This window comes from Canis aureus, chromosome 29, assembly GCF_053574225.1.
Source record: "Canis aureus isolate CA01 chromosome 29, VMU_Caureus_v.1.0, whole genome shotgun sequence".
Taxonomy (NCBI): Eukaryota; Metazoa; Chordata; class Mammalia; order Carnivora; family Canidae; genus Canis; species Canis aureus.
The window spans coordinates 16,348,478-16,361,220 of NC_135639.1; the positions used below are offsets into that span (position 1 = coordinate 16,348,478).

At 43.9% G+C, this 12,743-nt stretch overlaps 1 protein-coding gene across 1 annotated transcript; it reads right to left on the bottom strand.

Annotated features, from left to right (window-relative positions):
- Positions 1-9,588: 9,588 nt before the first annotated feature.
- Positions 9,589-12,470, bottom strand: ADRB1 (adrenoceptor beta 1). The gene has a single exon (XM_077877561.1). The coding sequence runs from the start codon at positions 12,417-12,419 to the stop codon at positions 10,986-10,988; it is 1,434 nt and encodes a 477-aa protein (XP_077733687.1). The 5' UTR covers positions 12,420-12,470; the 3' UTR covers positions 9,589-10,985.
- Positions 12,471-12,743: the final 273 nt, after the last annotated feature.

Here is a 12,743-nt window from a genome sequence, read left to right on the forward strand (position 1 = left end):
TCTATCATCTATCTATCATCTGTCTATACCTAATCCATCTATCATCTATCTAATCTACCTATATCAGTAAATGAAATGGAAACAATGCTATTTCTGTTCTCAAGACTAATAGAATCAAATACCTGGGTTCCCATAATATAGAAACAGAAAACAGGAGCTTTTCTAGTGGGGAATATGCTTTAATCTTAATGTCATTGGGGAGCCAGCAAAATATCCTCTCCACTCCCACCCTCATGAACTCAGAAATAATAAGTGAAAGCAGAGATATAGTCTTTGTAAAAAGCCAGATCAGTAAGACTTGACAGTGACCTGCTTAAGTATCTTCACTTCTACAAAGGAAGATGTATCTGTTGGAAGGTAGAGGCCTTGGTGATAGCAAAAGGTGAGAAAGAGTCAAATGTAGGCAGGTTTCCATCCTAGCCCTATCGAGGAGAGAAAGGAGAATAGGTCTTTAAGCCAGTAGATTTCCAATATTCCAGCCCACTATAGAAATGGATGCATTGATAAATTTTAGCCTAATGCCCTTAACATAAAATTTTACAACCAGCTTCCCTTGTTCTGACCCCATACTTCCTAAGTAGTCTTTTGATTATAATTATCTTCCCTGGGCATAGAGAGAGAACATCTGATCATGCTCAGGGAGGTGTCATAGGCTTTGTGACAGTTGCATTGGAAATTATTAAACTGGCTTTCTGATTTTATGTATCAATCTCAGGAGCTGACCTAGAGAAATGCATTTTTGTCAAATAAGTTTCTGAGTATTTAGGGCTGAGGGTCTGTAAATGGGGGTCACCTCATGGTAGGCTCTGCATTGCTGCCCGCATTCCTAGTCTAAAGCCTCAGCACCAAGTCTCTCACAAACAATAATCCTGCTATGGTAATACAAATATAATGCTATTTAAATGAACTCTGCAATATTCAGTACATACATACATACATAAACAAAGAACACCAGCTAAAGTCCCAATGCTTTGTCAAAAGGCAAGAATCCATATAATTTCCCTTGAAATAGCTAAGGATTCGACATGAACTCTATTTCTTGTGTTAAGACGGTAAGACAATGATTGTGAATCTGTTTCAAGTGGAAATGCCCTGAATGGGAGATGCAAACTTTGAGAGAACTATGATGTTTGTTTGCTCCAAATACATTTTTTAGGGATATAATGTCATTTCTTACAGGATTGAAATGCAGACAGAAAATTTAAAACAAATCTGTGTGTTGACAAAGTAGGATCCGATTGATTCTCTTAGCTATGTTGATTGTTAGGATCCAGGGAGACCACTAGAGTAGGGAAAGGGACTTTTTTCTCTTGAAGTCCAGCAAGAAAAATGGCTATAGATCTCTCAGTTAGAAAGGAGAAAATCCCATTTAGGAAAGAATACACTACGTGACAAGTAAATCAACTATTTTGCCCCCTGACAACTGAACCTAGAGCCTAGAACATGTCGTTCTGAGTTAATAGTTTTAGTGAAATGCCTATTTTTAAAGAATGATAATATACAGTATACCACCCTCATACTCATTGAATTTATGTTGCCAAGGTACATAATTCCAGCAATCTATGTGCATTTCTAGAAATAAATTCATTTCTTAGAAGTGTTTGGGAAATAACCCCATTGTTTCCTGTGACACTAGCAGAGCTTTCCTATGCATGTCAGTTTGAGGTTTGGCACCTTTCTTATAAAAAGTATTCTTTATGTCTGTAGGAAAAATCTGAATTTACAAAAGAAATAGAGGGTCACATCAGATTTTCTTGTGGTGCACAGGTCTAGGTAGGCCTGTTATCACTATGTGCCTGGATTGCTACAGAAGCCAGAGAACTTGGCTCTTTGGTCCTAGTTAGATTGTCAATGAACGTTCTGAGTGCATAACCTGTGCCAGGCAACATGCTGAGCATTGGAGAGTTCAAGATAAGAAGACAAGGCCTTTATCCTACAATAGTCTCTAGACAAAAGTTTGGTGCATGGATAGGAGATAGACTTAGGAGTCGGGTGCCTAGACTTGATTAAAACTCCTCACCTGTTGCCTTGAACCAATTACCTGAGCTCTGATGCCTTACCTCTGCTGAGGGCATGATCTTTCGGCATTTTCTGGGCCCTCAGTCCTGTGCACATAGAAACTTGATTGGCAAAAAAGCAGTTCTCTGGGTCAGCCCCTGAGGTTGAGATACAAAAACCAGAAAGCCAATTTAATAATGAACTCGTATGTATTATAGGAGATTAAGCAAATCTTAGTTTTTTGATTTGGAAAATGTCATCATTGATGATTATGAGGGTTAAGACATTACATCCACCTATCATCCCTTTTTAAAAAAGAAAAAAAAGATTTTATTTATTTATTCATGAGAGACAGCAGAGACATAGGCAGAGGGAGAAACAGGCTCCCTGCAGGGGGCCTGATGTGGGACTCGATCCCAGGACCCCGGGATCATGACCTGAGCCAAAGGCAGACATTCAATCACTGAGCCGCCGAGGTGCCCCCACCATCATGCCTCTGATGCCAGGTTACCTAAGACACTGTTTTTCTCATGACACTCTTGCTCATAAATCTCCATGCTTTCAGGAAGGTTAGAGTTCATCACTTTTGCATTAGCCTTCTGATCCATTACCAAATGACTTTTCCAACTTCATTTTCTAATTACTCCAACCACAGAAACTGCCTACAGTTGGCATTTGTTTGAAAATTCATCTCGACACACATACCTCTGTGGTATGTGCTCCTGCAGTTCTTTCCCTCTTGTAACTTCTCATGGAATGACTTTTCACATCATTTTATCCTCTTATCCAAGACCCTCATCAGATATGCCACCCCTCCACCCATTCCCTTCTCTGAACTCGGTAGCTGAAATATCAATTTGGCACCTACTGGCCATATTTGGCACCCACTGGCTATTGAACACTTGAAATGTGGAGAGTCCCAGTGAAGATGGGCTATAGATGCAGCCTACACATCCGATTTTTAAAAATGTATCTGATTAAATTGTTTTATATCAATTACATGTCGAAATGATAATGCTAAATTCGCCTGTTTATTTTTACTTTTTAAAAAAATGTAAAGGTGCCTGGGTGGCTCAGTCAGTTAAACCACTGACTCTCGGTTTTGACTTGGATTGTGATCTTGGGGTCATGAGATCAAGCCCTGAATCTGACTCTGTGTTCAGTGTGGAGTCTGCTTGTTTTCCTGCCTCTGTTCCTCCCCAGCTTGTGTACTCACTCTCTCTCTCAAATAAATAAATGAATAAGTAAGTAAGTAGATAAATAAATAAATAAATAAATAAAATCTTTTTAAAAAATTTTAAAATGTGGCGCTAGAGGAAGTAAAATTAAATATAGAGCTTGCAAAAAATAAATAAATAAATAAATAAATAAATAAATAAATAAATATAGAGCTTGCATTATATTTCTATTGGCTAGTGCTGGTCTAGAGCCCTTGCTTTTGCCTGAGTTTCTGGCACTCAACCATGCCTGCCTCATTCTTTGTCTCTTTTCCCATGTGGAGGTCTAATCTCTCCAGCCAGAGTGCCTTGGGGACAAGCTCAGAGTCTTAGACTGGTTGTATCCCATATAGCAAGCTCACTCAGTGCATAGTACCCTCAATCTTTTAAGAACGGTTGAACATATGAGTCACATCTCACATCCCAAAGACTCATCACAGAAATCCTCTAAATAGCTCAGGTGTCTCCTGAGCACAACTAATGTGAGAAAATTAATTTATCCGTATAGGCATAGTCATACTCAAAAGCTTTGAAGAGAGTTGTAAACGTTTGCCTTTTGAGGAGGGAGTTTTCTTGGTTGCCCCTTTGGAGAAACATTTATATTGCCTGTTTTGTTCTGTGTTCACAAGGATGTTTCATGCAGGGACTATAAGGACGTATTAATTTTCATATTACACTTTGTCGCTTTGTATGATTTTTTTTTCAGATCTTCAGAATTTTGTGGCTCTGGTGACATTGAAAAAAATTAATGGCACGATTCTAGGAAGGATGATATGTTGATGCCACCAGACCAGGTGCCACACATAACAATGTACTGTGCTGCATTTCATTCTAGCTTCCAGCCAGGAGGAATGCCTGTAGCTGGGATGAGTCCCACTTAAAAAACAGGAAGAATGACAAGCAGCCTGGGTGGCTCAGCAGTTTAAGTGCCTGCCTTTGGCCCAGGGTATGATCCTGGAGACCCGGGATCACGTCAGGCTTCCTGTATGGAGCCTGTTTCTCCCTCTGCCTGTGTCTTTGCCTCTTTCTCTGTCTCTCATGAATAAATGAATTTTTAAAATCTTAAAAAAAAAAAAACACAAAAAACCCAGGAAGAATGAAAGAATTTGAAGTGGTTTGTATGAATACATGGAAATAGTGCATAGAAAGCTGGCGGGGGCGGGGGGGGGTGTCATTATTTTTCATGAATATCATCAGAAGGATTTTTATACAGAAAATGGTGGATCGATCAGTCATCCTTTGTGAGATGGTATGGGGATCAGTCACAAGTCAAAACAGCAAGAGGGATTTGTGTTAACTACAAAGGAAACATTTGCTGATAGGACAGGCTATAAAATGGTTGAGTAAGTCTTTAAGTCTTAAGCTGAATTCCATCAATTTCAGTGGTCTGTGCTGATGGTTGTATAGACTTGCTTGAGTAAAACAGTATTGTTTACTAGACATATCAAGGTCCTTCCCCACCAAAGAGACTGGAGTTTTTCTTAGTGACTCAGTTTTACTTAAGTATACCTATTTTAAGAGAAAAAAATTATTTCAGGGTGGATAACAGAATCATTTAAGCACAAGGAATTCTTTAAGAGGAGCTTCTTACTAAAATGTAATACCTCTAATGGCTTTAGAAAACTCCCTGGAGTGGCAGAAAATGTCATTGGAACATCTATTCGTGTTTACTTTTTAAAAGCATTTTTAACAAGGACATTAAGATGGTAGGTGAATTCCTCCAGTTAACGTTAACAGTAAAGTTCCCGTAGGTTTGTCACTGTTAGGTTGGGAAGGAAGAAATCCAATACCCTCCAAGCCACAAAAGAGGTAAACAAAAAGACCAACTCCCATTGCTCTCAGCATTTTTCATCTCTGAATTGCTATGTCCAGAAAAAGAGAACAATCCAGGGAGTCGCTTTTAGCATTTACAACTCAATGCAAAATTGTAGAGGTGAGCAACTTTCCAAATTGACTTACATTTTTTCTCAAAGTGGCTGTGGGTGAAAAATCATTAAACAACCATCTTTTGCTTAGCACACGGCAAACAGGTTTTTTAAGCCGATGTTTAGGGAGGTTATTTTATTTAGCTGAGGTTTCTGCAGAACTTTAAATGTGATAAAAAGCGAAGGACTGTTTGTTTGGATTCATGGGGTATTATACATATATATTTTGCTCTTTTTTGCCTTTCCTTTCACTTAAAAAGAAAAAAAAAAAAAAACACCAACAACCAGGGATTTTGTGGGTGGAGTTGCAAGGAAAGGGAAAAGAAAGGAGGAAGTACTTGAAATGATAGACTTTGCAAAGCAATAAACTCCTATCTCAAAGGGTTTCACAAACAAAGCCTCCTGATCAGGCTTTGTGGGAAGTGAACCTGAGTGGTAGGGAAACCAACCCACTTTCCCAAGGTCACTGGCCCCAGTGGCCAGCCAGAGCAGCCAAAGTCTTTGGACCATCTATTTGAACAAGTGTTTTTTTTTTTTTTTTTCTCTCTCTCCAAGAACAGAAATTTACCCAAGCTCACCTAATAATGACTTGAAAACGGATTTACACATAGTTGAAGGTGGACTAGCTGATGTTATCCTTTGCAATCAGGATACTGAAAGACTGACAAGGTCATTTGGTTAAAAAGTGAAAAGTCAAGAAAAACAGAAAAATAAAGCCTAAGAAAACCCCACACCCTACACTCAACGTGAAGACCTTTTATAGGAAATGTACAAACAATCCTTAAAACATTTTTTTTTCATTTGTAATTATGAGCAATACTGAAATTCTCAGGAAGAAATCCAAACTGAACACATTTAAAATGCATCATCATAGGTTAAGTTTTGTGGCATAAATAGGAAGAAAACAGCTTGATCTTGCTAATACTAATTAACAGCTATGAGCAAGGGAATGTGGAGAGAGTAGAAAGGAATTATAATGAAAGCATTGAGACATGTTGAAAATCAGAGCCTTAGGAAACTGTTCATGAGAAATTAGTGCTGCTATGAAGATAATTTATCTAGAATTAGATGTTCTAGATATTTCAGTTCATTCAAGAAGAACTGAGGAAGTGCTCAAGAGAAGCGCTAAGGGAGTGTGGTGGCTCCCAGACAAGCAGGTACAGAAGGTAGACATGTGTTCAGAGTGATCTTTGCACAACATGCAAGTGAAGGCAAAGGTTTAAAGGGTGTAGACGGTTACTTCCAGTGCTTTCTTGGGTCCTGCTGACAATAATGCAAAGATTATGCTCTCATGATGACGTTATAGCATAAACTTTTCCTTGGGGCTGCTCTGCTCTTCAGAGCAGTTAGATTTGGAAGCCTATTAACTGCTCCGTCAAATGACCAAATCTTATTGATTCAGAAACTATCTCCCTCTTTCCACAAAAGGGTAAAAAGACTCTGCTGAAGGGAAATTAATCCACAAAGCACCTATTAATAGTATTACCACCTCTTTGATTACATTCTCAGGGCTATTTCATTTACTCTTTAAATGAAAGCAAGGTAAAAGTGGGAATTTCGGGAGAGGTGTATGTCTCAGAGAGTAGTCCAGTGGAGTTTGCTTAAAAAATCATTGCAATGTAGCAATGCCATTTAGGACATACTGAATTCCAAATTCTGAGATTCAGGAGCAAGATTCTTGATGGAAATTTAAATAACGTGGAGGGTTATGTGTGAAGGAGAAGAGAGAGAGAAATTAATTTAATTCCATTTGCTGATGTGACTGTAGCACAACTATTTTTAGGTATAATCCAAACAGTGCATATCTTCTCCATTTTGATTAGTAGCAAATTGGCAGGGATTCAAAAGAATTAGTATTTCTCAGCACAATATGCCAGAAATGTACAAAATAAAACTAAATTATCTGTGCCAATGGGTTTAATTTGAATTACTGCGAAGGTTCTTTATTTGTGTTTTTTCCTTCAAAAGAACTAATGAGTCCAGCTTTGTTAAAAAAAATTTTTCTTTTAAAGCTCTACACATATGGCAGCAAAACTTAATTTCCCTTTAGACCCTTGCTTAGAAGCTCTTGCTAAAAACTTGAAATGATAATATCATCCTGATACTTTGGGTGCAGAATTTCCGCCTGACAATTTTACATATTGCCAGAGGAAGTTAGCATGTTCAGAATACGAAATTAAAATAAGCTAGGAGAATGTGCCTCACAAGGAAAGGTTTCACAATAGCCACTTAGAAGTTATTAGTAATTCCCAAAAAGCACTTACTAATAATTCCAGTTCCAAAAAAAGCACCGACCGAAAAAAATAAACTCCATTTGCGAAGTTTTACATAGGCAAGTTTGCCAAAGGATTCACCTATATGCTATACCAATCCCACATTTCTGCACTGAAGAGGGAATTTGTAGATGCTGGAATATCTTGTTACACGCTAGAGAACTTTGCACAATCTGAACATAATTTCCAGTGTAGTGAATCAATGACATTGGATCACATTGAAGGTCACTGTTTTAATTTTAAGGTTTAAGCCTTTGGAATTTGTTGCACACAAACTCACGGCATGAGGTTGATTTTCTGGATATTCATTGCTGTCCTCTATCCCTTGTGGTGTGTCTTATTTCACCAGATTAAACAGGATCGACAGTTCTCTCGTTGCCATGAGCTGTTGGGAATGACAGCCCCCTGTTTCCTGCATGTCTGTCATAAATCAGTGATTGTCTTCTTCAAAAAAAAAAACAAAAAGGAGTTATCATGGGTAGCTGGAAATCACTGACTCGGTCTGTTTCAGAATCCTCATAATACTGAGGGTACTCAAGGGATCCTAGAAAAATCTTTCTCTATTTCCTACAAATACATACCAACTGGACCCAAGATTAGAGTCGTTTCTTGTAATTCATTCAAGAGTTTAGACCAAGTAGTTAAACTATACATATTTGTTTATTAAAGTTTAAAGGAGTGTCATGATTTTAAGACCTGAGTTTTGATGGGCCTGGAAATTGGGGCTGGGAAACTGTCTTTTTATTTAGGCACAAAGACTTATCTAAACAAAATAACAATGAGGAAGTCAGGAGAGGGAAACATTACCCTGGCGTTTGAGTGTTTGTCAGATGAAACTGTAGGCGTTGTCTATCAATTTTCTAGTATAAATTAAAATAAAGAAGAACAAAACCCCTAACAAAATGCATCTTACATACTCATGGTGGGGTAAAGGAGGACAAAGTAGGCTCTATCTATTTCTTGGGGAAGGAGTGAGATTTCAACCTGAGATAGATTTTATATTCTCCAAACCAAGTTTCTTTCAGTATTTTTCTTTAAATAAGTTTTGCCATTTTGCCCCTCCCATCCCTTCCTTCCTTCCTTCCTCCTTTTTTTTTTTTTTTTTTTTTTTTTCCTGGAGAAAGGGGTTAAACTTCATAGCATCTTTTATTCATACAACCTTCTGTTGGTCTCCAACACATCTACATCATTAACCCTTCTCAGAAGACTGTCTCCTGGTCTTTAGAATACTCCATCGCAAAAAAAAAAACAAACAAACAAAAAAAAAAAAGATAATCAATCTTCACTTTCCTTAGCAGGGAATAGTTTCTTCATGCTAAAGCCCAGAAGGAGTCAAAACCTTATAATCCTCCATTTGGTTTATTTACTATACGATCATGAAATATAAAGCTTGTTTAAAAATAAAAAGATAAATACTTAAAGTTATTTTGGAGAAGTGTAGAATACCAGGATGCTATTTCACTATACTTTCTTTAGAAACCAATTTTATGGAAAATATCCTATCCATTTGGGCGTCACACTTTTGCTAGGGAGTTAAAATTTTTCACATTTGCTTTTACCTGTGTCCACCCCCAAGTTCTGGGAAAATGGTCTATTTAATTACATAAGAGAAAAAAAAAAGTTTACTTAAAAGCTGTTTTTATAAATTTTTGCTTAAGCATAAAAGCACTTTTCACTCTAAACGGCCACTGGAGAAATCTGCACAGACTGATCATCATCTGTAAGCTGTGATTTTCTACTGGAAAAGAAAAACAAGCTGTGGAAGCCACTTACCTCGCTCTGGCAGGCAACTCATTATTCAAGGAGGTAGTTTTTTTCCCCCTTGCGTTTCTGTGCAAAGTTGCAGTTGATTTACCTGGCTCTATCCCTTTTTTTTTTTTTTTTTTTTAAAGATACACAATCCCAAATGTCACTTCTTAAGTCAAGTGCAGCAGATGGGATCTTGAAAACAACTATAAGTAGTCTAGGATACCTTGAATCCGACTGTGAAAATTTAGGGCAAGTCTGCAGCTCTCAGTAGGTGCATGCCTTATTTGGTCTAGAGGCATTTTGCTATGTTACTGAGTCATGAAAAGCTATTAAAAGAGCTCTATGGGAAACCCAGCCTATATTTTGAACAAAACAAACTGTCTTTTCCATCATCACTGACCCCTTACAGACACACGGCACATAATCTTGATTGTGCTTCATTGGTATTTATTGCACATGGACCAATCCCTCACACAGTAGTTAGTTGCACCAGAGTATAAATACTTGGTAGAACAGACAGAGGAAATACCATTTACACACGAGTGCTAAATTTTACCAGCAGATTCACGTGGGCACTTGGACATAAAAAAATAATAATAAAAATCCTTAAGGTAATTATATTTATAATATGGATACAGTTACAGTACCATGATAAAAGAGTATAAAAATGTATTTTTCCCAATAAATCATTAGCTCAATAACATAACAGACAACAGAAGTAGAGTCTGAATTTTATTTTAGTTTTGTAAGATCTGCCCCCTGCCCCGTTAAAAAATATTTCATTTCTTTTTGTGCAAGTAGTATCTCGTGTGGACTTTACAATTCCTAACACTGTGCAAAAATGGTATTTGGAACCACTCCTTGTTTTGTGTTTTGTTTTGTTGTTTTTTTTTTTTTAACGCATGTGTGCAGTAATCTGAACTGTTTCCTTTTGGGGTTTGTTTGTGGGTTTGTTTTTTTTTTTTTCCTGTCCTGTCTTCAATGGACAGAGTCACATGTCTCAGAGGCTCAGCGCCTGGTCCTCCCAACTGGTATTGATACATAAATAAGCTGTTTAATATAAACAAGTCTTTCTATCTTGCTGTGCAATGTGCACAGTGTGAGGTAGAAACCCCTCAGCCTGACCACCGAGGCGCGCGGGGACAGCAGGTGTGCCCTACAAAAAAGAAAGCAAGGTGAGAGGCTTGTTCCAAGAATAGCTTAAAATTTCTTGAAACGTGACTTTTTTTTTTTTTTTGCATATCCATCCTTTCTTCCCCCTTTGCTTTAAGGACAGGAAAAAATCATTACTCAGAGGAGTTAAAAATGAAATTTCTCTGGAAAGCAAAGGAACTCTGTCCTAGCCGCTGTCATTCCCTCCTGTGCCTCGGACTGCTGGCTCCTGTGCCCCAGCACGGGACGGGAAGCCAAGCCGATAGACCTTGATGCTTCTCCCTTCCGCTGCTACTACCTGGTCCTGGAAGCAAGTGTCACAAACCACCTGGAGGTGGCGGGGGGTGGAGCGGGGGTGGGGAATAAAGACAACTCCAGAAACCGAAGATGGATGCATCACACGCACACACCAAAGAAAAGGCCGAAGCACACACACGGGGGGCGGGGAGGAAGAGAAGGAAGGAAAGAAAGAAAGAAAGTAAAAAAGGAACCCAAGACAGATGTGCAAGCCCCTCTCCCGCGCCTCCCCAAACTCTCCTGCGTGCGCAACGGTCGGGTCCGTGGCTTTTGCGCGTCTGCCTCGGATGAATGCGACGGGGGTGCGCGGGCCCGGGGTTCACCTGCTCTGGGTCTGGAGTGAACACCGATGCGCCCCCCGGGAGGCCGCGCGCCTACACCCGGGACTCCGAGGCGCCCGCGGGGCGGCCCGCGCCGTCCAGGCTGGAGTCGCTGTCGGCCGCCGCCCCGCCGTTGCAGCCGGCCCAGGGCTCCAGCAGGCGCGCGGGCGGCGCGGCCCCGGCCCCGGCCCCCGCGTCGTCCTCGTCGTCGTCGTCGTCGTCGTCGTCCGAGGCGGCCCCGGGGGACGGCGGCGGCCGCGCCCGCGGAGGGTCCCCGGCGGCCCCGTGGCTCCCGCGGGCGGCGCGGCGCGCGCAGCACAGCAGGCGCTGGAAGGCCCTGCGGAAGTCGGGGCTGCGGCAGTAGATGATGGGGTTGAAGGCCGAGTTGGCGTAGCCCAGCCAGTTGAAGAAGACGAAGAGGCGGTCGGGCACCAGGTCGCGGTGGAAGGCCTTGACCACGTTGGCCAGGAAGAAGGGCAGCCAGCACAGCGTGAACACGCCCATGATGATGCCCAGCGTCTTGAGCGCCTTCTGCTCGCGCAGCGCCACGAGGCGCGAGGGCCGCCGCCTGCCGACGCGCCCGTTGGCCAGCGGGGCGGCCGCGGCGGGGCGCGGGGAGCCGGGCGCGGGCGCGGGCGGGGGCGCGGGCGCGGGCGCGGGCGGGGGCGCGGGGGGCCGCGCGGGGCCGCCCAGGAAGCGGCGCTCGCAGCTGTCGATCTTCTTCACCTGCTTCTGCGCCTCGCGGAACACCCGCAGGTACACGAAGGCCATGATGCACAGGGGCACGTAGAAGGAGACGACGGACGAGGCGATGGCGTAGGCCCGGTTGGTGACGAAGTCGCAGCACTTGGGGTCGTTGTAGCAGCGGCGCGCCTCGTCGCCCCCGGCCCGCCACCAGTGCATGAGGATGGGCAGGAAGGACACGAGCGCCGAGATGGCCCACACGGTGCACACGAGGGCCCGCGCGCGCGCGCGCGTCAGCAGGCTCTGGTAGCGGAAGGGCGCGGTGATGGCCAGGTAGCGGTCCAGCGCGATGACACACAGGGTCTCGATGCTGGCCGTCACGCACAGCACGTCCACCGAGGTCCAGAGCTCGCACAGGAAGGAGCCGTACTCCCAGCGGCCCCGCATGACGATCGTGGCCCCGAAGGGCACCACCAGCAGCCCCATGACCAGGTCGGCGCTGGCCAGGGACATGATGAACAGGTTGGTGAGCGTCTGCAGCCGCGGCGTCTTGGCGATGGCCGCGATCACCAGCACGTTGCCCGCCACGATGAGCAGCACGATGAGCGCCATCAGCAGCCCGATGCCCGCCGTCCACTGCTGCGACAGCGGCGCGGGGCCCTCGCTGGTCGGGGCCAGCGGCGAGGCGGACGGCGACGCGGGCACCAGCAGCCTCGCCGCCGTGGCCGCGCCGTCGGGGAGCGGCGCGGCCGACGACAGGTTGCAGGGCTCCGAGGCGCCCAGGGCCAGCGCCCCCGCGCCCATGCCGAGCTGCGGAGGCCGGGGGCGGGGGGTGTGGCGGGCTGGGGCCGTGGCCGGGGACCACGCCGGGGGACGTGGGGCGCGGAGGTCGCGGCCGGGTCAGGGCAGCCGCCGCGCGGGGCCGGAGGCATGGGCGCCGGGCGCCTTCCCCGCGGGAGCCGTGCGCTGCCGCCGCCGCCGCCGCCGCTGCTGCTGCCGCCGGAGTTGCCGCCGCTGGAGCCGCTGCCGGAGCCGCTGCTGGAGCCGCTGCTGGAGCCGCTGCCGCTGCTGCAACAGCCGCCGGGACCTCAGCATGTTTCTGAGCGCGCCGAGCCCGCGGCCCCGGCA